The sequence below is a fragment of the Lissotriton helveticus genome, chromosome 10, assembly GCF_964261635.1.
Source record: "Lissotriton helveticus chromosome 10, aLisHel1.1, whole genome shotgun sequence".
Classification (NCBI taxonomy): Eukaryota; Metazoa; Chordata; class Amphibia; order Caudata; family Salamandridae; genus Lissotriton; species Lissotriton helveticus.
The window spans coordinates 614,523,982-614,550,576 of NC_136071.1; the positions used below are offsets into that span (position 1 = coordinate 614,523,982).

The 26,595-nt window shown below is 41.8% G+C and overlaps 1 protein-coding gene across 1 annotated transcript in view; it reads right to left on the minus strand.

Annotated features, from left to right (window-relative positions):
• Window positions 1–5,730: 5,730 nt before the first annotated feature.
• Window positions 5,731–26,595, minus strand: part of RMI2 (RecQ mediated genome instability 2) — a 71,944-nt gene continuing 51,079 nt past the window's right edge. Inside the window, exon 3 of the mRNA XM_078663152.1 lies at window positions 5,731–6,187. Within this exon, the coding sequence (XP_078519278.1) occupies window positions 6,033–6,187 (155 nt within the window). The 3' untranslated portion in view covers window positions 5,731–6,032. The remainder of the gene's footprint in view (window positions 6,188–26,595) is intronic.

Sequence of the window (26,595 nt, forward strand, 5' to 3'; positions counted from 1 at the left end):
TGAGAAAGCTGTCAAATACCTACTTTCTGGTGCAATGTTTTGACAGAAGAAAGCGTTAGAAATATCTAATGTGATTTTATATTTTGTACGCACAATGTTATTCATTAGTGCTGTACTGTGTGCATTTTGCACAGCAAATGTTTTGCAACAAGAATTTAGATGTCTGTAATCCAATAGTAGACGATATGTGTTGTCTGGTTTGGTTATAGGAAACAAAGGATTGTTCATTGACGAGGTGCATGTTTCAATCACACCTTGGTATTCAAGTTGATCTAATATCTCCGTGACCTGTTTTTTAGCTTCTTGCTTAACCGGGTACTGCCTTTGTGCAGTTGGTTGATTTTTTAACTGTATTTTATTGTGAGGTGAATCCTCATCTTATCCTACATGATTTTTATATAATGCTGGAGCTTGGGTGACTGCCCATTTCCTGGGATATGTATACTTTAAATACATTGGAATATGATTAGATAAGGCTGGCATAATGATGTCTTCGCCATGTGGGCACTCCCTGACAAATTGTGGTGGCCAGTCTTGTTCAGCTAGAAGAAGTCATAACCCTTAGAAAGACGCTCACAAAAGAGTGCTTTTACTTTTTTTTGGTATGTATCCCTCCAGTCGGAGTGTTATTTCATATAACCTATGTGGAGAGCTAACCCTGGTATCTGCAGTTTCAACTTGAATAAATTCATTCAAGTCCTCTGTCTCCAGAAGATCCTTCAGGTTCAGGCCAGCCATGGTGACTTCTCCAGCGTTGTCCAACATTGTCTGAGCCCATTCTCCGTTCTTGAGTTGTGTCCTCCAAGATCCTCGGCATGTCTGATTTTTAGACCTGCTACCTTCTTTTTGGTAAATTGAGGGTTCTTGTTTTTCTGAACGTGTTGTTCGTCTTTGGACTTCACGCGTTCTTCCTTGTTTTCTGACCGTCCTCTTCTTTCGGATTTCTGTGACGAAGTCTGAAAGGTACGAGAGGAACGTGTATCAGTATCTTAATATCTATTAGGTTTTCTCAGATTATCCCTATTCCTGAGGCTATACTTCCTTTTGGAGGGCTCCTTTTGAGGAGACCTACCTCGGGAATGAGAACGCTTCTTTTTAGAAATTTGTTTGCTATTTTCCCACTTCTTTTTAGAAGGAGTGTTTTTAGTAAAGACCTTTTCAGGACTTTCAGACAGTTGGTGTTTCACTGTATAATTCTATTACATTTTGTAAATTACTTAGTAATTCATTGCCTGACATTGCGTCAATGTCAGGGTCTGGTGTGTAGCTGGCTAGTGCCGACCATGTTGCTCCTGGTCTACCTCGTGGACTTAGCCTTGTAATGTGAACTAAATGTTTTAGGGTGCCTTTAAACCAGAGCTCATGCTCCTGGTATGTGAGTGGAATTTCAATATCCTCGAAAGGAATGTATTCCTCTGGTGGTTCATCTTCGTTGTAGAAGTGAAACACATGTGTTAGTGGATTTGCTTCAGGGACGACTATCCATGAATAGAATACCTGTCTGGTGATATTCATGTGCCTCTATCACAAAAACTGCCCTACCACCTCTCGATGTTAGGCCATGTTTTATACATTTTATAGTGATGGCTTTCCTTAAATTTAGAGGGATTGCTATAGCATACACGTCGGTTTCTTGGAAACCTGAAAAGTTAAGGGCTGGATCGACTAAATCAGCCGCAGCTCCACCGGTTTCGGTGTTGCTGCTATCCGGCATTTTGTTGACAACGTTTGCAGAGCAAGTTTCAAGGAAACAAAGATAAGGTGCACAATATTTTGGAACACTATATCCTTCAACGTTGTACAAACCAAAAAGCTAATACATAGGATTTTCGTCCTACTTAGCTATGGCGGATATTATCCCTTACTCACTCCAGACGTCTATTGGATTATTAGGAGTATGGGGTCTCTGAGAAAGCACAACTGAGTAACTTCAGTATCTAGCGTTAAATTAGTGCCTTACCAAACCGTTGGGCGCCATGTAGTGTAGTTTCTATATTCCCAATAGGCTCTGCGCATTGGAATAATATACACTATAGATGTGACATAGGACTGAGGTCAGTATGTCTCTATCGAGTATAATAAACTTAATTGTGTGTGCCGACTAACTCAGAGTTCACTAGAAACTCTCAAATAAACAAGAAGGGATTCGTTTCTGACAACCGCATAAACATGACAACTTTGTTTCCCTAGGACTAGAGCAAATATCTTCAGTCGTGGAAACAATAGATAACTATTTCACTCAGTCAATCGTGCATGCTTCGTTTCTACAGAGTTGCAGAGAAATAGTGAGACAGGCGTTTTCAATAAAAGGGTGTATTGAACAGTCTTCTTTCTCGTGCAAGAGAGGTGAACTGCTACAATCGTTAGACAGAGTCCAAAGTATAATGCGTACAGCGCAAACAGTAATATGAAATAATACTGTAATAGCATTGTCTGCTGCTATGACATACATAAAAATACATTCATAAATAAAACAGGCTAAAATATTCAACTGGGTGCTTCTAAAATACACCTACCCCAATGTTCCGAACCTAGGTCTAGTACCAGGGAAGAAGTAAGCACTTAGCATACGTTTTAGTTCTGCCAAGAATTGCCAAAGGTTTCTCTAGGTTCTAATCCGCTCTATACCTTTAGAATGAAAGAGGTTGGTATCTCGGTCTTGGAATTCGATTTCCCAACACCCTGCAGGGGGAGTCAGAAGCACTGGAGCTGGATTCTCGGCAGGAGGATGTCAGCTTCTTGTCAGTGCGTCAGCTGAAGAGTCGGCACTTGCTGTAGCGAGCTGCATCAGGCAAGTAGGTAGTCGAACTGCACCAAACCACACCGTGCTTTGCCATAGCAAGTGAAGGCATATTTATACCTTGAAGGTGTTTAGGAATGCCAGCTTTGACGTAAAGTCGGGCATATGAACGTCATGGACGAATCCCTAAAGAATAGTTGTTCATGCATAATAATTGGAGAAATGAATATTCAAGCAAGGGGAAGTCCCTAACAGCTTGAGTCTAGTTTTTCTAGAACTCGTTGTGACGTTGATGAACGGATGGAAGTAGCCATGCCTGTATTTGGGATAGTATGGATTGGGAAAATTCATTCGGAATCTAAAACGACTTACACCAATAGAATGGGAGTTTGTTTATAACATCTCATAAGCATATCATCTCATTGGGACAAGATGAGGAAATGGAGTTTAGTATGCCTGGACTCAGAATGTAAAAATGCATCTTTTAGTAAAGATGATTTTATGTTCTGTGTTTGAAAATACCATTTTTAGAAAGTAGGATTTTCTTGCTTAGCCATCCTGTGTGCCTCTGCTGGTTTGTGGATTGACTGTCTTTCCTGGATGAGTCAAGGCTGGGCTGAATAGACCTGGGCTGTATTTAGAGTAGTGGGAGGAGAACTCTGCACCTGAATAGGCCTAGTCTGCTCTGGACAATGCTGTCTCCACCTCCTGCCAGTAAGTTGCACCAGTGAGGCCAGAACTGGCCTGGGTTCAGACTCTTGCCACAAAGAGAACAAATACATTTTGGGTATAGGTATTAGACCCAAGACCCCAGGACTTTAGATATCTTCTGGCACCAAGAGAAAACCCTGCCAAGGAGAAGAGCTGGAGAAACTGAGGACACGTTCTGCCCCTGTGCTACGTACTGTGTGGGTTGGCCTACAGTAGCTGTTTCTGCAAAGGAGAGGACAAAGACTTTGCTGAGTATCCTGCTTGAGAAGATCTCCAAGGGCTTGAAGTAGAGCTTGCCTCCTGTTCTGAAGTCCCAGGGAATACAAAGACTTCACTCACCTCTGGGCACCATCAATGGAACCGTGGTATCAGTTGCCGCAGAGGCAACCTAATCCGTCCCTGGCTAATGTCCTGACGGGACCGCAGAGGGCACAGCTGCATCACGCAACGCAACCCTGGTCTCACCGACAACGACGTCCGACGCTGCCGCCACAGAGCCGTTACTTGCACCATGACCTGGGAGCACCACACTACGCTCCGCTTCACCTCGCCACCTTGGACTTACAGACTCTGACGCTGCTAACCGACCTGTTCTGTCGCCTGCTTCTTGATATGCTGTACATAATTACATTAATTAAAAAAATATATGTTGTATATGTAAGTGCTATGAGAGTGAGAGGTGCAAAACAACTTCTTCTGGTTTTGTACAGACTGTATCGGGTCTCTGGTAACTGGACATTTTACATTGTAATACAGTTTCTTTATTGCATTTTTCCACTGCAGGATTACTTTTCGTACACAATGGCATGTCGTAAACTGACTTACTCTCAGAGCTACGCTCCGGTGTTTAACGTGACCGAAATGAAAAAGCGCCAACAGGCGAAGTGGCGCTACAAATGACAAGAAACCTATATCATCGCACAGCAAAATATACTGTGTATTGTCAGAAACTGGAGACATGTTGTATCTGAGATCCAGCATTATACTTTGTACCGTGTTAATGGTTTGAATCACTTTTCTTAATTTCACATGTTTTAACAAGGGAATGCCGTGGCTGCGTTGTTTTACTACTTCTTGGATAACTTGGGAACCAAGGGTGGAAGGAAGTTGGATTATTCTATTTCACTAACTATAGCAATGAATAATAATTCAACACAAACACACTAAAATGTAAACCACGTGGCTATAAAAATATATAAACGATGCACATTAAATGCTCGGTTGCTTTCATTGCATAAAACGCAGTGGTTAAAAATAAATAATTCTCAGGGGATCGTGAAAAATTGAAAAAATTCCATATGTTCCCTTGAAACATCATAAAAACACCTGGCTCCAGGCCACTATATAGAGTTATTTCTTTGTCAGGGCCACTGGGATTGTGTGAATCTAAATCATGGGGCATGGAAAGGCAAATGATGCAACTTCCTGTGGCTCTGTATATATATATATAATGCGCAGGCCTCGCAGTGACTCGCCCGTGTGCTTTGTATTCACAACGCGTACAGGACATTTGCAGTGCACTCTATTTTCACAAGCATTTGCAATGCAATAGATCTCATTACATGAGACCTATTGCATTGCAAATGGTTGGTAACTTGGCATCACGAACAACGGGAGGCAGGGCGGGGGGAGTAGGCACGGACATCTGTAGGGAGGGAGGGCGGTAAAAAGGCACGGACAACGGGAGGGCGGGGAGGAGAAGGCACAGACAACAGGGGGAGGGCAGGGAGGGGGGAAAAAAGGCCCGGACAACGAGAGGGAGCGTGGAGGGGGAAGAAGGCACAAAAAAAAATTTGCTGGGCGTTTCTAGACCCCACATCCCCCTTGTTGTTTGAAAAGCTGTGTGAACCAACGTGTGCCCCTCTACACACTCCACATTTACCTGGTCCGTGTCATGCGGCGGGCTCCGGCTCTAGCAGCTTAGTAAAGGAAATAATACACGCTTCTTATAACAACCAAGTATAGAGGCCAGTGCACCATGGGAGGATACAAATGATGACATTGGTGTACTAAGGAGGACTAACAAGCTTCATAATGAATAAGACAGCAGCATTTACAAAGGACAAACACACAAGCCAATGAAAAATAAGGGTTAGGGAGTGGGCGAAGCTTCTCTCTGTACTGAACTACCACAGCTCTTTGCAGAGCAACTCTTTGCAGAGCCGCGCTTGCGCGCAGGCTCACGCTCGACCTAAAAATGGAGTAAGAGGAATTCAAAAGGCAAATAACCTTGGGCAGAGCAGATTACTCCATAATATCTTAAAGAAGAAAAACATTCATTTAACTTGTTCAGTACAAATATTTTATTTGACCTAAATAACATTATGTACAGTTTTCAAGTTAGCTGGAACTATTTCTCTTCCGGTCAGGTTGTACCTGACCATACATAAAAGAAAATGTACAATTTACTGAATTCCAACGTTCGTGCATTTGATTAAAACCCAACGTGAAGTGAGCCATGCTGTACTTTCATCAAATTAAATCAGTGCTTGTGAAACAGAGCAATGGTATCTCTTTCAGTGTCCAAGAGGTGTGGTTGTAATAGGAAACAGCTGCAGAATCCTCAGCATGCCTGGAGGCGCTACATCAGGGGCAGGTTTCTGTGCAAGTCCTCCACTTCAAGCCTCCACATGCGGGAATGTACTGGATTATCGGAGAGGTCCGTCATTTTCACCGCACGCAGGAAGGGTTCAGGGCTGCAAGACTGAACAACGCCCATTACCATGACGTATTTGCCTACAAAACAAAGTGAGACTTAGCGTTTGCAAACTATGTCATTATAATTCTTCAGGGATGTTCTGGCAAAACATCAATGCGTTACGGAATCACAGCACCGCTAACAACTGGATCGAATGCAAAAACTATGCTGATTCAGCCCTTGCGATACCTGAACATCTTATCTCTGACTCGTATGGGTCAGATCACACATATTAACCAATGCAAAATTCAGTTTTTTTGACTCGGTCGGTGGGTGCAAATGTGTTTGCAAAAAAAGGCACTGCAAGGTGCAAAGTTTATGAAATTGGGGTAAGGCACTTAAATTAACTTGATAGTTGAGAGGGGCCGCGAGAGGCAAATCCAGCGCCAGCCCTTAAAATCAGATGGGACCTACCGCGGCGCGGGACGCACTCTCTGGCTTGGGGAGAGACTGTGTTGCTGCCCTATAGTGTGTTGCTGTCTGTACTGTTGACCAGACCAACCTTCGCCACCCACCTCGTTGCTCCCGCGGACCGCTGACTGCCGGGGCACTACATCCCCCAGGAGGCAGTGTGGTCTCGCGAGAGGGGCTGCGAGAGGCAAATCCAGCGCCAGCCCTTAAAATCAGAAGGGACCTAAAGCGGGACACGCACGGGCCAAGGGCGGGCCCGTCCTTACCAGTCATAGCCCGAAAGAGGCTGGGCTGGGCCCCGTCTCTTGGCTCATCGGTATTTGGGACCATAATAAAGTAAGGACATTATTATTGCCAAAAGACTCTCCCTGTTTAAGTAGACTTTGTCAGTTGACATAGTGTCTTAAGTGTGCATGAGGAGGGACTGCCACACAATTGATGGGGAAAAGAAAGTTAAACAGATCAAATGGAGCACTACCATCAGATAAGAAAAAATTAACTAACATGTCATTAATGAACTACTTGGCGGGTGCAGTAGGGGCTATAGAAAAACACATATCCAGTGTAGAAGATGCATTGACTAAACAGACAGAAGGATTGATTACAGGGGTGCTGAGTAAAAACGTTAGTAATCAAGGGACAAAGTCCCCGGGAACACAAAATAGCAGTAACATTTCAAATGAGTTAATTAATGGCTGCATTCTTAGAGGAGGGGATGAGATTCTCCCTGAAGATCAAGAGGTTCTCACACTGCCCACCAAAGAGAACTTGTATAAAGGAAATGAAAGTCCCCCCCATTAGTCTACTTCCTGTGATACACATTACCCCTGAGGCACAAACTAATAAGCCCCCAGTCGCAACTATGACAAAAAGTAAGCCTAATATAGGGACAAATAGGGGGAAAAAACGGGCAACCCAGGTAAAAAGTAATATTAAATCGCAAACCTGTAGCCGCCTATCTGAGTCTAAGTCCCTTTTTGCAGATTTGGTATCTACAATCCAAACACTCATTGGTCCACTAGAGGAAAGGTTAGCGCACCTAGAAGCTGGACAAGCTTCTATCTTGAACAAACTAACTGAATTCGAACCCAAGTCATCAAATGGGGGTGATGAACGGTCATGTAGACAGCCCTCCTCTATTCTGAGACAGGGAGCCCATACCCCTAGTAATTCGGAAAAAAACTGCCAGAGGTGTTACACAAGGGCATAATAATAATAATCATGATGGAAAAAAGGGGGCAGGAGGTATAGAAAAAGAAAATGGGAGGATACCGCACATTGATGCGCACCCACAGGAAAAGCTACATAAGACATCTATCCAAATACCGCGTCAAGAACATATTACCCTTAATCTTCCTCCAGCCAAAGCCCTGTACACCCTAGTACTGGCAAATGTACCACTGATAAACGATTCTGCTAACGAATGCTGGGCTACCCTGCGGAACAAGTCCATTCATCACTTGGGGCTAAAGACAGGTCTAGCTAAGGATAGGTTTGAGGCGTTTAAAATGGTGAGACGTGTTTCTTGGGTGGGTTGGGAGAGAAAGATTTGGATAGGTGATTGTGCGGTTTTGACCCTGAGTTCCCCAGCCCTGGTCCATGAAATCCTAAAACGAGTGGGGCAAGTTGATTTAAGAACTGATGGAATAAAAGTTCTTCCACTGGGCTTTTTCTATCATCCATGTCTGTTATGGAGAGAAAATTCTACTTTGCGGCATGGCTTTAACGATGATACCCTGACCTATAAAGTTATGATACACAATAGATTCGAACCATGAGACAGCTAGAGGTGGATTGACTTCATGATGGTATTTATAAAACGTGTAGCTCAGCTCAGAAAGAGATTACACCGTTAGTGCATCACTTAAATAAGGTCATACCAGAGGCCCAGACCAAGCCTAACTTGTTACAGGATGTAGTCTCCCCACACGCTAAAGATGCTATTTTTAATGATGCCTTAGATTCTGACAGAAATAAAGACCAATGTGCAAGTCTAATAATCCCATGCAGTGCACAAGTCAGACCTGAAGTAGGGAACCTAGTGGTTTCGAAGGATGGAGAACACGTGGAGGCTGTTGTTAAGGTGGGAGCATCAAAGCCCCCCATTGATGATGATTGTATTCCACCAGCCAGTTCACCAATAACTCGCGGGCTTGAAAGGATAGCCTCTTGGAATGTTTGTGGCCTTGAGAGCAAAGTCTCTAATCATTTTGGGGGGATTTTATCCAGACGTTTGACATACTGTGCCTCCGAGAAAGTTGGTTCATAAATGAAAAACATTTGGACGGTTACAAAACTTTCCATATTCCAGCGGTGCGGTCCATATATGGATGACACAAAGGGGGAATCTGTGTATATGTATCAAACATGCTGAGGGTGCAGGGTGTTAAAATGATAAAAAGTTCCCCTTTATATCAAATGGTATCCATCTACTTACACGGTATGTTGCATATGGCCATGTCTCAACTGGGGTGGCGGAGTGAGCTAAAGAACGGTGATGGATTAAACCCAGATCAGTTGACTAGGGGTGAGTGTTTGTATTATCAACGCTCCGTCCATCACCACCTTTGGTTTATCCATCTACTTACACTCATCCATAGAGTTGATGGTAAACTTCTATAAAAATATTGACAATGCTAATTTCACGGTTGTGATGAAAGTTTTTTTAGAAGATTTAAATTATCAAACTACTGCAAAAGGAAGAGATCTAATTTTGTTATGGGGAGGGGATTTTAACATAAGTGTATGTAAGCTGAATGCGTTCGGCTTCGGGGAAAATGAATGGGAAGAAAATGGTGGCTTGAATCACTTTGTCCACACAGAAAGAGGGGGAAAAAAATTAACAATAATATGGCCACGTTCGATCTTGGCTTTGTAAACATGATGTGCTCCCCAAAGGTAAACTTTAGTACGACTTTTATAGGTCGAGGATTCAAATCTGTGATCGGTTTCATTATCCTACCTATTCGATATTCTAACTGGGTAAAACATTTTATGATTGTCCCAAATGGCCTTAGTGACCATTTGCCCCTTAGTCTGCACCTAAAATTACCTGACTGTATCGATTCCTCTAATATAGTGTGTTTGGCATGGTCGCAAGAAATTGTGTTGGCTCGTCAAAATGGCTTTGCACACAAGTGGGGTAAAAAAGACCCAATAAAAATGAACGCCGATATTCTAGAAAAGGCATTAACACCTATCCTGGTATGTCTAGATGAAGAGACCGCTTACGTTGAGATTCTGGATGCCTTCGGGCAGGTCACTATTGCTATCCAAAACTCCCTCTCTATGCCAAATAAAAAGAAACAAAATAAGAGTAATGGGTGGTTGGCACCCAGTGCACTAAAACATATTCCCTCCTCAAGGATGCATTTAGCACACAAATAAGGGACTATGAACTAATTAGAGATTGTAGAAAGGCCTGTAACAGCCTGGAATCAACGGAAAAAATAAATAAAGAACAGGCGTGGCTAAATTTGTGTGAGGCCGCCCAACTTAGAGATTCCCAATCATTCTGGCAGGCAGTGAATGCTCCTTATTTTTCTAAAAAAGATACCTTGAGAATAGAAATCGCCATAGATGAAAGTACCTGGATCGATTTCTTCTCGAAGGTATATAAAAAAAGAGGATGGAAATCTTGTTAGGCCCTTAGAGAATAACGAGCTGGATGATCAAGATCAGGAACATTCCCAGATATCTATAGAGTTTTCACATGAGGAAGTCCTATCAGCAATTAACAGTAAAGGAAACAAAGCCCCGGGTCCTGATGGGATTCCAAATGATATTTTCAAAATGACTACCGAACTTTGGGCCCCAGTTTTGACACGTGTCCTAACGGCCTGCTGTTCCAAAGGATTTATAAAAAACTGGTCCGAATCGGTAATAATACAGATCTATAAAAAAGGGGACAGAGAGAATCCAGCTAACTATAGGCCTATTCACTCATGAAGATTGCAGGCAGGGTGGTCCTAAATAAACTACAAACTTGGGATGATGACAATAATATTTTGAGCCCGGTACAGTACGGTTTCAGGGAGGGGATGGGCACAGTGGAGCAGGTTCTACATTTTGTGATGCTACAAGAGAAATATACCGAGGCAAAGACAGGGTGTTTATACGCCATATTTGTCGATCTCACGGCCGCTTTTGACTGTGTAGATCATAATAAGCTCTGGGGAGTATTGGAAGACATAAGGCTGGAACCTGCAATTGTGCAATTCCTTCGACAACTATATGCAGGAGCCACTGCAAAAGAGAGACACGGCCTGAAGGGCGAGTGCACCAAGCCTTTCCGCATAGAGAAGGGAGTCAGACAGGGCTGCGTCCTGGCCCCATTTCTCTTCTCCATATATACGAACGCTTTGGAGGAGGAATTGGAGGCAGGTGTAGTAGATTCTCCAAGATATAGAAATAAGCAGGCTGTCTCCCTTCTCTATGCGGACGACGGGGTGCTAATGGCCAGAACTAAGATAGGTGCCCAGAAGGCACTTTCCAAATACATTGAGTTCATGGATAAAAGGGGCCTAAAAATAAATGCCAAGAAATCGTTCGTGATGAAGTGTGGGAAGGGTCGGGCTAAATGTAAAACTATCCAGGTGGGCGGTGTTTCTATTGAACATACCAAAACTTTCTCCTACTTGGGGGTGCTTCTTGACGGTCCGGGCTCTTGGGGTCCTGCAGTTAAGAGCAGAACCCTATTGTTTAAACGCTCAATTGTGGCACTAATGAATTTTGTCCAAAAATTAGGAAAAAGACCACCGGAGATCCTTTTAAAAATATACACAGCTAAATGTAGAAGCATAGCACTTTAAGGGGCGGGTATTTGGGGTTTTCAAAATGTAGCATCCATTCAAATTGCAGAAAATTGCTTTTGAAGATATCTTTTAGCGCTCCCTCAGGGCACGTCAGTTTTTAATTGTCATGCAGAATTAGGTATGGAGTTTATCTCAGATCTTATAAAATTACAACCAATCTTACTCTGGCAGAGAGTTTGGTCTGCAGATGTGTTGGGCCTTAATCGGGAAATCATTAAGGATGTAATAGCTTTGGACAACTCAAAACACATTACATGGTTAGAGTATGTTAGAAAAACGCTAACTGATCTCCATAGACCTGAACTCTATAATGACCCTCAACTAATCTGCATGATATCAAGAAAGGAACTAAAAATGTTATGTATGAACCATTTTGAACTACTTAGATCATCGGGCGAAATAACTAAAATATCAGTAATTCAACATCAAATGACCTTGGCCTGTTATGCGATCCAACCTTACTTACTTCTTTGCATAAAGGGTTTCGATCGATTAATTTTTACCAGGTTTAGATTTGAAATATTACATCACCTGGTAATATTTCCAGCTAAAAACGACTGGTCAAGGAACTTTGAGTTCTGCCTGTGTGATTGCAATCCACATTTCACGTGGTTTTATTTTGTAAATATTATGAGAATGAACGTAAAAGGTGGATCAGACAGTATCTAAAGCAGGGTTCTTGGCGGCAATGCCGGCCAGCGTACTTATTTTTACAACAAATGGAAAACGAATTCTGCATTATGATTATGACTGGCTTTTTAAAAAGTATCCTGAGGAAATGGAATTTTATAACTTGTTAACAGTACTAAGGAAAGGTTTTAGCCTGTTAATTGTAACAATTGAAGCTTTTTTAAACATGTTTAGGTATTTTGACCAATCCTCATAACTTTTCAGAGAAAATAAATATAGACAGACGATAGCTAAAGTATCAATTTCCGATTAAGTCATGTCACCTAAATACATTGGAAAAAATCTTTAATACAATAACAGTTTTGAAACTTAGGCTGGAATAACAGAAATTAAAATGCAAATTCTATGATAAAAAATAGACATCCCAAAGTCTATTACGAAATAGACGATTGAAGAGAATACAAACAGACTCAGTGATTAATATCACACAAATGTGGGTGACCGATTATGATGTAATATTACAATTCATGGATTAGATCCTTTAACCAAATGTTGTAGATGCAGCTACAATACGTGGAGCCTAATATCATTTAACGTGATGTAACAAGTGTACACTTATGACAATAGGCCATACAAGATAATTTTCCTGATTGTGTTCATGACCCTCTCTATTTAACACCAGGCCCCTATTATTGAAAGTATCTAGGGGTGAAAGATGTGTGCGTCCTATTTCTGCGCCCCAAGGACACTTTTGCATTAAAAAGGGGCTGCAGATGCGTGTACGCACACTTCTGTAATCCACATTGCATTTGCACACAGATAGCGGTCCCAAGAGTTTGACCCCTTATTTGCATAGGGTTGTAGGTCCCAATCAAAAGAAGGAACACTTTGCCTTTCCACCAGTACTGTATTATAAAGGCAAGCGCAGAGGCACATGATCTGTTATAAGCTGCACTGATTGTGTGCCACCTATGTGGAGGTGCACAGCTATTGAGAACCCCCTTCCCCAAAAGCATGGAAAAGGGGGGCCCTTGGACCCCATCAGTCATCCCCCTATAGTCAGGTGCAGTCACCCACAGCACCCGCCTGCATGGAGATCTGTCCCTTTTTTTAAAGGCAGGCTGCTTTGCTGACTGCAAAGAAAATATGGACTGGCTATACTTCAAACAGTTGCTCCATCATTTACTAATGAACTGCCCTGGCACAGGTGGGAGCTTGCAGCTGCGAGTCTGGCGGCGCATTAACATTCTTATGTCACAGTGACTCAGCATGCCCCCGACACACCCTGATAAATGTGAGCCACCATGCAGCCGAAGGCAGTGCACTTTATAGATAAAATGGACCAAGGTGTTCAACTGTCCTTTAAACTCTGAAGGCGAGAGTTATAACCTGTTAAATCAAATATTCCCATTTCCATCAGGAAGTTAATGGGTTCTGTACTAATCAAGACTGTCAATTCGTTCTGTCCCCTCAAGCCGGTTACATATACGGTTTCAGAAACAACTTGCCCTTTCTACCTAGTTCTGGTGTAACAGCAAGTGCACTGCCTACACATTTGCTTGAGATCCTGCAAATTTCGTCCAGTCTTTGCTACCCTTAGATGGTGTTTAGAAAAGTGATATTACTCAATTAAGGCTGTCTGCAAAGTAGTTCTGAGATCATCACGTTGCTTCACTGAACTCAGTTATTTTGCCGCCCAAGTGCAAGTCAAAAATAAACCTCCTGTGAAATGATAACCATGCATTTGGTCGTTCTGCCTTAATCACAGGGATTTCCTGTGACCGAAACTGGCAAACATATCAGATCTTCTAGCTGTCATCTAGGAACAAGAATATTGATATCACCTGGCCATTAAGATTAGAAGACTCACTCTGAATGTTACAAACTCATCAGTGACCTCAATAATAAAGAGGCTCAATGCTGTGTAAGGCATAATGCACTCCTTTCATACTCTTTAACTATGTAAGATATTGCCAATTTACTGTCTTTTATGGAATTCTCACACTTTCCGCAAGTTCAGGTAGCACTTGTGAGTGGAAAATTTATATTTCAATATATACTTACAGTAGATTTATTTTTAATACTATTGTACATTTCTATCCAATTTTCTGTTGGCAGTAAAATAATTTTTACTGTGTCTTTTGTGCTGTTTATGGATAATCATGCAAAATAATCTCTGCTTTCCAGTTAATTGGTATATAACTGAACTCCAATAGGTTTATAGTGTGGTAAAATACCTATTTCATGTTATGTATCATTTCAGATGCTTCCTCCTGCAAGTCCCTGGCTTAACCCATTCTCCCACAAATACCGCTGACCCTATGTTTCTTATTACTATGGTTGGACTTAGTTTAGATGAGGCAGGAGCCATGCTACATAAGTGTTCAAAGTGAACCTAGATAGTAGGCATCAACATTGACCTTTGCAGGAGTGGAAATCTCCCATTTCTGAAAAATACAACTTAAATAGTATCATATATCTTACTCTTTCCATGCTCCAAAGTTCACTGATTAGTACTAGAATATCCCTTTGAGCATTTTTCATGGTTGTGCCAAACAACAAATATCCCTCAACGGCTGTCCAATAAAGTTTTCAACCACTCATTTTGTTTGAAAAACAATCCTTTCTAACAATTTTAGCGCTTTTGTCGTAAAAACAGACCCAAACTGATTATAGTAAGTTATGTGTGATTACGTGTGCTCATGCCAGAAGGGTCTTAAGAACGGAAAATGTGAATATTGCATGAAACTTCACTCATAAATAGGATACTAACAATAAATGGGAAAACACTCAAGGTAGGATGGAGCTTCATACTAGAAAACTATTAACAGCAATTTTCTTGTGTACAAAGCCTGAGAGCCGGTTGAGCTCCAGACCAGAAGATGAACTGTACTCCAAAAGTAGTACAATTTTCTCTGAAATGTTTTGTTGGCTAAGAACAGACTAACAGCATTTTGAAGATCTAAGTGGATAGATGTTACATAAACAGCTTAAAAGGATACAAATGTGGAAGAATAAATCCTAAGTGATTGTGGACGAGAAGGAAAATGGGTCCCATCATATGGAAGAAGCAATGATCAGTTAGTGGAGAAGTGTGGCTCACTGGTTAGAGGAGGCAGACCCGGACGCTGAGATCAGACCCGGGACCAGGGTTCAATTCCCGACGCGGCAGGGTCTTGAGCCCAAAATGTCCATGGACTCGGTAATTCTCGCTTCGGTGCCTACTCGAATCACAGATTCACACTCTGCAACTCTGGGCAATAGATTGCTTAATCTCCACTACGGACCCCCGAGGCGGGATGCCTGGCTTTCACCTTGGGATACCCAGTAGGGGCTATCTCACAGGGACAAACCAGGCCGGGTTCCCAATGCAAAGCGCTTTGAGACCTGGCGGTGATATTGCGCTATATAAAAAAAAAAAACCCATCAATTAAAAATGATTTACCCAGGAAAAAAGCGCCCAGGACCAATGAGACATACATGATGTTAATTGAAACAGACACTAAGAGAAAGGGGGGGCTAGGAGTAAAAAAAGATCCAGTACCCAGGCCCCGAAGGCAACTGTAATGTCAATCACAGAGGTACTGTATCCATGAAAAGGAGGTCTAAGGAAGGATGACTCTGAAGAACATAAGACCATAAGGGAGGAATCCTATATATTGTTTCTTGTTGCCCTCACACACCCCCAAGGATGTCATGCTTCATCATTGGGCATTGATCATTGTTGGGCCGGCGCTGCAGTGCACTATGGGCCCCACGAAGTGTGTCTTTTTTTGGGGGGGGGGACCTTTTTTTTTGTTTGCCGTATGTTGGAAGGTTTGTGCGCTATGGAGTAAAGAGTATGGGGTGGTAAAAAGCAAGGTAATAAAATGGTCTAGAAGATACCAAGAAACTATTTTAATTTGGAGGTTCTCCTGGCAGCATTAAAAGGACAAAAAACCTGGTTGAAGCTACGGGGCCCAAGTAGCTGTGAGAAATAGTGTAATCAGGTCAGCATGATTCACATCTAATGGTCAATAACTGATTCACAACGCTTCAGCAGGACTAATAAAAGGTGGGTGCTGAGCCTACCCCACGTCTATGACGTGATATATTATGTTGGTATTCCACACGTTAATTAGTCCCTCGCACACACACCTTCATAATGAAGCATGACATCTTTAGGGGTGTGTGAAGGCAATAAGAAACAGTCCGTAGGATTCCCCTCATGCTCTTGTATTCTTCAGAGGCGTCCTTTTTTTGTTAACTGAAATAGTTCATGAGAATGTGCATAAAGCAATGGAGATATGACAATATGCTTACATACTTACGTTTATACGTATTCTTTGGACCAATAACCATCCTCTACCTTCCGAAGTCACTGGTGATTTAATCAACGTAAACTGTCAATACTGAGATATCTGATTTGTGGTGCAAGAAAATGTATATTTTAATTTCAGATATCAAAGCAGCAAGGCATTGCCGGTAGAGGGATAGTGCGCCAGGCAGCAATTTGTAAGTCGATTTTATTTAGCGATTCTGTAGTTACGGCTAAAGAAACCAACTATAAAAAAGGGATCAACTGTACTTAGGAATCTCTAGTTATATTTCTAAAACATTGTTTAACCTTAACAGTGGCATATGTTGTATTCTTTTTACTTATTTATTCTATTGCCATTTCTCCTTTATTATTTCTGCTTTTCTTTCTACTAACATTTCCTATATATTTTTTCTTTTTCGCCCATATAATTGATTGCTATTTTATACCTCACCTTATATCACGTTCTTGATCTTTTGACTTTAAACTTCCTCATTATCGTATCATCTGTCATTAGAGTTTTTCTATCAAATTGCTTATTGTTTTATTCATACTTGTATTCTTTTCTCCTTCTTGGATCTTAATAATGTATCATTTGTATTCTAGTCAGATAATATCTCCACCCTTCTGAAATTCATATATTTAATTATTTATACAATAATACCAATGTAATTCACGTTATTGTATTACATATTGCTGTATATTGTCTCTATTGCATTATATTTAGTAAATACTAATAAACAATTTCAACAAAAAAAAAAACTGTGGCCAGAATAGAGACAGTACATTTTCTAAAATAGTTTTTTTTTGTAGAAGGCTTAAAAGGAAGCTCTCAATATGTACAGTTATCAACAATAACCTTGCAGTCACCCCAGAAGCATGCTGCTTCTTTACCAGTTTTAAGGTATGGATGTGTCACAAACAGGATGATGGTATGTGGCTGTGAGGATATGGTGATGATATTTCAATAACATGTGAGCCCCTTTGTTATGAGAATACAAAGTTGTTTGGGTATACCTTATAGGTGGATTTTAGGAAGAAACACTCTAAAATGTGAAACAAAGGAGCATGGTAGAAAATCACAAGAAACTATACTTACACCCAGGGTAAATGCTGCTTTCTCTTTTAAACAGATAGTCTAACCAGTTCTAAAGTCCAATGAGTCGGTAGCATGTTAACAAGTTAATATTTCGTTTACAGGAGTGTGGTTTGGGCACTAACTCAACTCAACTCAAGTAATCTTTATTTCGATCATAAAAGATCATAAAAGATATACAAATTGATTTTCATCATTAAACAGTTAAAACCATTATAGAATGTACTATACATTTTAAAAAATGTCCCAACTCATGGTTAGGGTCTGCTTACTAAAATAACACTTTACTTAAAAAGAGGACGAAACGATCTCAAAACAGATGTGCAAGACAATTTAAAAAAAGAGAGAAAATAAAAAAGGAAAAAAAAAAGAAAAAAAGAAAAAAGGTATTCACGCAGCTATGGTGTCCTTGATTATTTTTGTGCGTAATCGCCACATTGCCGTCAAAAATGTGGCCATTACGAACACTGTTGGTGCTGATAGGTCTGTCTTGAGCACTCTGTAGGCCGGAGCATATGTTCGAAAGCCCAAGTTCTTTAAATGAGGGACCAACCAATAACTCCTGATTCTGCTATAAGCTCTACAGAACAGGACCACGTGAAGATCACTTTCCAGTTTGTAGTTGCAGGCTGGACACACCCCTGAGTCCAGATGGCCGGCCCAGGATTTAGTGAGGGACCTCAGGGTGAGAGATCCATACCTCCATTGCATGTAGATCTTCCGTGAGAACACAGGTGTCATGCCATCTAGTACATGTTCATGACTATATGAGTCTTTTACCTTGATGAATGTGTCGGTTAGGGATCCTTCCCGGATAGAATTCAAAGATTTCTGGAGCATAAAGCTATAGAATACATTTGAAAGTGCTTTTCCAGAAAGCCTTGCGGACGCAATCTCTGGCTCGGACCACAGCTCTGAGACTCCAAGGGTCGTACACATGTCCCTTGGACCCCATTAGTCATCCCCCTATAGTCAGGTGCAGTCACCCACAGCACCCGCCTGCATGGAGATCTGTCCCTTTTTTTAAAGGCAGGCTGCTTTGCTGACTGCAAAGAAAATATGGACTGGCTATACTTCAAACAGTTGCTCCATCATTTACTAATGAACTGCCCTGGCACAGGTGGGAGCTTGCAGCTGCGAGTCTGGCGGCACATTAACATTCTTATGTCACAGTGACTCAGCATGCCCCCGACACACCCTGATAAATGTGAGCCACCATGCAGTCGAAGGCAGTGCACTTTATAGATAAAATGGACCAAGGTGTTCAACTGTCCTTTAAACTCTGAAGGCGAGAGTTATAACCTGTTAAATCAAATATTCCCATTTCCATCAGGAAGTTAATGGGTTCTGTACTAATCAAGACTGTCAATTCGTTCTGTCACCTCAAGCCGGTTACATATACGGTTGCAGAAACAACTTGCCCTTTCTACCTAGTTCTGGTGTAACAGCAAGTGCACTGCCTACACATTTGCTTGAGATCCTGCAAATTTCGTCCAGTCTTTGCTACCCTTAGATGGTGTTTAGAAAAGTGATATTACTCAATTAAGGCTGTCTGCAAAGTAGTTCTGAGATCATCACGTTGCTTCACTGAACTCAGTTATTTTGCCGCCCAAGTGCAAGTCAAAAATAAACCTCCTGTGAAATGATAACCATGCATTTGGTCGTTCTGCCTTAATCACAGGGATTTCCTGTGACCGAAACTGGCAAACATCTCAGATCTTCTAGCTGTCATCTAGGAACAAGAATATTGATATCACCTGGCCATTAAGATTAGAAGACTCACTCTGAATGTTACAAACTCATCAGTGACCTCAATAATAAAGAGGCTCAATGCTGTGTAAGGCATAATGCACTCCTTTCATACTCTTTAATTATGTAAGATATTGCCAATTTACTGTCTTTTATGGAATTCTCACACTTTCCGCAAGTTCAGGTAGCACTTGAGTGGAAAATTTATATTTCAATATATACTTACAGTAGATTTATTTTTAATACTATTGTACATTTCTATCCAATTTTCTGTTGGCAGTAAAATAATTTTTACTGTGTCTTTTGTGCTGTTTATGGATAATCATGCAAAATAATCTCTGCTTTCCAGTTAATTGGTATATAACTGAACTCCAATAGGTTTATAGTGTGGTAAAATACCTATTTCATGTTATGTATCATTTCAGATGCTTCCTCCTGCAAGTCCCTGGCTTAACCCATTCTCCCACAAATACCGCTGACCCTATGTTTCTTATTACAATGGTTGGACTTAGTTTAGATGAGGCAGGAGCCATGCTACATAAGTGTTCAAAGTGAACCTAGATAGTAGGCATCAACATTGACCTTTGCAGGAGTGGAAATCTCCCATTTCTGAAAAATACAACTTAAATAGTATCATATATCTTACTCTTTCCATGCTCCAAAGTTCACTGATTAGTACGAGAATATCCCTTTGAGCATTTTTCATGGTTGTGCCAAACAACAAATATCCCTCAACGGCTGTCCAATAAAGTTTTCAACCACTCATTTTGTTTGAAAAACAATCCTTTCTAACAATTTTAGCGCTTTTGTCGTAAAAACAGACCCAAACTGATTATAGTAAGTTTTATGTGTGATTACGTGTGCTCATGCCAGAAGGGTCTTAAGAACGGAAAATGTGAATATTGCATGAAACTTCACTCATAAATAGGATACTAACAATAAATGGGAAAACACTCAAGGTAGGATGGAGCTTCATACTAGAAAACTATTAACAGCAATTTTCTTGTGTACAAAGCCTGAGAGCCGGTTGAGCTCCAGACCAGAAGATGAACTGTACTCCAAAAGTAGTACAATTTTCTCTGAAATGTTTTGTTGGCTAAGAACAGACTAACAGCATTTTGAAGATCTAAGTGGATAGATGTTACATAAACAGCTTAAAATGATACAAATGTGGAAGAATAAATCCTAAGTGATTGTGGACGAGAAGGAAAATGGGTCTCATCATATGGAAGAAGCAATGATCAGTTAGTGGAGAAGTGTGGCTCACTGGTTAGAGGAGGCAGACCCGGACGCTGAGATCAGACCCGGGACCAGGGTTCAATTCCCGACGCGGCAGGGTCTTGAGCCCAAAATGTCCATGGACTCGGTAATTCTCGCTTCGGTGCCTACTCGAATCACAGATTCACACTCTGCAACTCTGGGCAATAGATTGCTTAATCTCCACTACGGACCCCCGAGGCGGGATGCCTGGCTTTCACCTTGGGATACCCAGTAGGGGCTATCTCACAGGGAAAAACCAGGCCGGGTTCCCAATGCAAAGCGCTTTGAGACCTGGCGGTGATATTGCGCTATATAAAAAAAAACCACAAAAAAAACCCATCAATTAAAAATGATTTACCCAGGAAAAAAGCGCCCAGGACCAATGAGACATACATGATGTTAATTGAAACAGACACTAAGAGAAAGGGGGGGCTAGGAGTAAAAAAAGATCCAGTACCCAGGCCCCGAAGGCAACTGTAATGTCAATCACAGAGGTACTGTATCCATGAAAAGGAGGTCTAAGGAAGGATGACTCTGAAGAACATAAGACCATAAGGGAGGAATCCTATATATTGTTTCTTGTTGCCCTCACACACCCCCAAGGATGTCATGCTTCATCATTGGGCATTGATCATTGTTGGGCCGGCGCTGCAGTGCACTATGGGCCCCACGAAGTGTGTCTTTTTTTTGGGGGGGGAGCTTTTTTTTTTGTTTGCCGTATGTTGGAAGGTTTGTGCGCTATGGAGTAAAGAGTATGGGGTGGTAAAAAGCAAGGTAATAAAATGGTCTAGAAGATACCAAGAAACTATTTTAATTTGGAGGTTCTCCTGGCAGCATTAAAAGGACAAAAAACCTGGTTGAAGCTACTGGGCCCAAGTAGCTGTGAGAAATAGTGTAATCAGGTCAGCATGATTCACATCTAATGGTCAATAACTGATTCACAACGCTTCAGCAGGACTAATAAAAGGTGGGTGCTGAGCCTACCCCACGTCTATGACGTGATATATTATGTTGGTATTCCACACGTTAATTAGTCCCTCGCGCACACACCTTCATAATGAAGCATGACATCTTTAGGGGTGTGTGAAGGCAATAAGAAACAGTCCGTAGGATTCCCCTCATGCTCTTGTATTCTTCAGAGGCGTCCTTTTTTTGTTAACTGAAATAGTTCATGAGAATGTGCATAAAGCAATGGAGATATGACAATATGCTTACATACTTACGTTTATACGTATTCTTTGGACCAATAACCATCCTCTACCTTCCGAAGTCACTGGTGATTTAATCAACGTAAACTGTCAATACTGAGATATCTGATTTGTGGTGCAAGAAAATGTATATTTTAATTTCAGATATCAAAGCAGCAAGGCATTGCCGGTAGAGGGATAGTGCGCCAGGCAGCAATTTGTAAGTCGATTTTATTTAGCGATTCTGTAGTTACGGCTAAAGAAACCAACTATAAAAAAGGGATCAACTGTACTTAGGAATCTCTAGTTATATTTCTAAAACATTGTTTAACCTTAACAGTGGCATATGTTGTATTCTTTTTACTTATTTATTCTATTGCCATTTCTCCTTTATTATTTCTGCTTTTCTTTCTACTAACATTTCCTATATATTTTTTCTTTTTCGCCCATATAATTGATTGCTATTTTATACCTCACCTTATATCACGTTCTTGATCTTTTGACTTTAAACTTCCTCATTATCGTATCATCTGTCATTAGAGTTTTTCTATCAAATTGCTTATTGTTTTATTCATACTTGTATTCTTTTCTCCTTCTTGGATCTTAATAATGTATCATTTGTATTCTAGTCAGATAATATCTCCACCCTTCTGAAATTCATATATTTAATTATTTATACAATAATACCAATGTAATTCACGTTATTGTATTACATATTGCTGTATATTGTCTCTATTGCATTATATTTAGTAAATACTAATAAACAATTTCAACAAAAAAAAAACTGTGGCCAGAATAGAGACAGTACATTTTCTAAAATAGTTTTTTTTTGTAGAAGGCTTAAAAGGAAGCTCTCAATATGTACAGTTATCAACAATAACCTTGCAGTCACCCCAGAAGCATGCTGCTTCTTTACCAGTTTTAAGGTATGGATGTGGCACAAACAGGATGATGGTATGTGGCTGTGAGGATATGGTGATGATATTTCAATAACATGTGAGCCCCTTTGTTATGAGAATACAAAGTTGTTTGGGTATACCTTATAGGTGGATTTTAGGAAGAAACACTCTAAAATGTGAAACAAAGGAGCATGGTAGAAAATCACAAGAAACTATACTTACACCCAGGGTAAATGCTGCTTTCTCTTTTAAACAGGTAGTCTAACCAGTTCTAAAGTCCAATGAGTCGGTAGCATGTTAACAAGTTAATATTTCGTTTACAGGAGTGTGGTTTGGGCACTAACTCAACTCAACTCAATTAATCTTTATTTCGATCATAAAAGATCATAAAAGATATACAAATTGATTTTCATCATTAAACAGTTAAAACCATTATAGAATGTACTATACATTTAAAAAAATGTCCCAACTCATGGTTAGGGTCTGCTTACTAAAATAACACTTTACTTAAAAAGAGGACGAAACGATCTCAAAACAGATGTGCAAGACAATTTAAAAAAAGAGAGAAAATAAAAAAGGAAAAAAAAAAGAAAAAAAGAAAAAAGGTATTCACGCAGCTATGGTGTCCTTGATTATTTTTGTGCGTAATCGCCACATTGCCGTCAAATATTTGGCCATTACGAACACTGTTGGTGCCGATAGGTCTGTCTTGAGCACTCTGTAGGCCGGAGCATATGTTCGAAAGCCCAAGTTCTTTAAATGAGGGACCAACCAATAACTCCTGATTCTGCTATAAGCTCTACAGAACAGGACCACGTGAAGATCACTTTCCAGTTTGTAGTTGCAGGCTGGACACACCCCTGAGTCCAGATGGCCGGCCCAGGATTTAGTGAGGGACCTCAGGGGGAGAGATCCATACCTCCATTGCATGTAGATCTTCCGTGAGAACACAGGTGTCATGCCATCTAGTACATGTTCATGACTATATGAGTCTTTTACCTTGATGAATGTGTCGGTTAGGGATCCTTCCCGGATAGAATTCAAAGATTTCTGGAGCATAAAGCTATAGAATAAATTTGAAAGTGCTTTTCTAGAAAGCCTTGCGGACGCAATCTCTGGCTCGGACCACAGCTCTGAGACTCCAAGGGTCGTACACATGTCCCTGATGTACTTTATCCAGGGGATTTTGGTGGCGTAGGCTGATGTAAGAAGTTCCTGCAGTTCGTTTCTGTAATTTACCAGATCCTGACTGCTCCACAAACGCCTCCAGTAGGTCAGGGGTTTTAGGCCCAATTCCTCAGTAATTGGTCGTATTGCCAGATCCATTCTAAGGGGGAGAAGCGGAGTGCTCGGGGGAAGTGCAGCTAATTGTCTTATAAAGTTATTTTCTGCAACCTGTATGGTATATAACGGAATGTGTCCCCAGAGCTCACCCCCATAAGTAATGCCCCCCCGGGCTTGAGCTTTGTAGATATGGATGGCAGGTACCAATGGACGAAGAGGAGATTTTTTAGCGATTCTTGTTATGGCGCCTGCCCTCTGGACTAATTTTGTTGTTGCTTTTGTTTTGTGTGGCAGCCATGTCAGGTTCTGGTTAAGGGTTATGCCAAGGTATTCTATTACATGAACCCTTTCCAGGGTTGTAGATCCTAGGCGCGGGTTTGGGCAATTTTTGGGTTTGGGGTTGAGAATCATAAATTTGGTCTTTGAGGGTTTTTTTTCCAGACCCCTACAAACCCATTCAGGACCCTCTGGAGCCCCATTGGCGTTTTTGACAGCAGCAGGGTATCGTCCGCGAACATGATCGCTGGTACCCTGCTGCTGTTCAATTGTGGCGCATCAATATTAGGGATCCTGTTCAGGTACTCTATCACCCCGTTCACAAATAGGCAAAACAGGGTCGGCGCCAATACGCAACCCTGCCTTACCCCTCTGCGAACGGGGAACCTGTCCGTCAGCCTGCCTCCCTTTCCATATCTAACTCTGGCATAGTTGTCAGTGTGCAATCTAATTAGGATATGGAGAATATCTCCTGGAACACCCAACTCAGCCAGGACCTCCCACAGTTTGGCCCGCGGGACCAAATCGAAGGCGGCACGAAGGTCCACAAAGACCGCGTACAATGTCCCGCCTTCAATAAATACCGTCTTCCAGTAAATAATATTCAGTCTGAGTATTTGGTCGACTGTGGAGACTCCTTTTCTAAATCCCGCCTGGAGAGGGCTTAAAATGTCAGTCTCCTCTATCCAGCATTGCAGCCTGTTAAGTATTAGTCTTCCAAATAGCTTCTGGGAGACATCAATAAGGCTGATTGGACAGTAGTTGACTGGGAGCAGGGGCGATCCCTTTTTAAAAATCGGGACCACCTCCGCCCCCAGCCAAGTGTCTGGTATTTTCATTCCCCCCAGCACCGCATTAAATAACACTAGGAGATAGGGTGCCCAGATTCCTGGTTCCTGCTTGAAAAGGTCACCCGGGACCCCATCCAAGCCTGGTGCCTTTCCTGAGGACAGCCCTGCTATCGCCATCCTAATCTCTTTTATAGTAAAAGGATCAAAAGCCTGTTTTTCGGGAGTGATGGGTGAAGATGGTTCTATCCCCCCATCTTCTAACGAATATAACAACTGGAAGTGTTTTTGCCAAACACTTGCAGCAATGTTAGGTTCAATTGCCGGGGGGAGATCTCCACAGCCGTGGTTAATTATTCTCCAGAATTTGCGGGAGTCTCCTCCTGCTAAGGACTCCGAGAGATTCTCCCAGTGCTGCACATCCCACTCTATCTTGGCGTTGGATATAAGTATTTTATAAGCCCTCCTTCTGGTGCGGATCTCTTCGCTCGGGCCTCCTAGTTTTATACTAGATAAAAGGTTGCGTTTTGCATCTCGGCATGAGGTATTAAACCAAGTGCCTTTATGCGATCCCTGAGTTCTTGGAGGTCTGGTACAGAAGAGGTCGGCCTCAAGCTTTTTAATTAGGTGCTCGTGTACCTGTGCGAGATCCTCAATAATTCCCTTCGTGGGATCTGGGTTCCATAATTCAAAGGCCTCTTCTAGGATTGGGGTAATCCCAGCGTAGAGGGTAGCTAGCTTGTCTTCGCTGGTAGCAAGGTTTTCCCATCTTATCCTCCTCCTGTTGTTATCTAGGAGGTGTCCCTCTCTGGGCTTGTGTTCATTTGACACCCTCTCCTCCATGCAGGGGATGTCATAGTCTAGCTCTAGGGCATTGTGGTCACTGTCCTCTCTAGATGTTACTCTGAAATCCACCACCCTTTTCCAGGCATGCAACTGTACCAGAAAGTAATCTAGTCTAGATTCCCTCCCGATTTTATTGTACGTACATTTGCTCGGGATATCGGACCCGATGCGGCCGTTACAGGCTCTCAGGCCGTAAGTGAGAGTAAGCGTGTTTATCTGCACGGCTAATGGTGTCCATGCTCTGGGAGGGGGAGCCTCTGTTGGAGGAACCTGCCAACTTGAATCCTCCTCTAGGGAGGGTCCATCAAGTAGACCAGGTAGCAGTTCGAAATGCGAGTTAAAGTCTCCCCCTACTAGGTATGGTATACCTTCTGGGATGGTTCCTAAGAGACAAGACAGTGCCTCAATGGTTTTGGAGGTGGCAGCCGTGGAGACTGGCCTGGAATAAACATTAATTACGAGTAGTTTATGAGATCCCGTCCATTCGAGAAGAACAGCCAGTATGTCTTCCGAATCCACGGTATACCGTGAAGCTGTACAGCCTAGATCCGAGGCCACCCAGGTCGCCAAACCCCCGGATGGTCGGCCTTTCCCTCCCCATGCAGCTTTAATCGAGAATGTCTCAAAGCCTCTATAAGTAAGCTCCTCCCTTGCCCAGGTTTCTTGAAAGAGGCAGGCGCTTTTAGAATTGATTAATTCAGCCCATGAGTCCGAGTCGATTTTGTTGGCCAATCCTGCCAGATTCCATGAAAGCAGTTTTAATGTATGAGGGACATGGTGCCTATTTCCCTTCATGGGTTGATTAGCCATTTGGTTTGTGTGGACTGTTCAAGATGTCCTCTGTTTCGGTCCTTGTCCCCTGCATATACCCTCTAAGTTAGTTTCCCTTACTGCTCTCTGTTGGAAAAT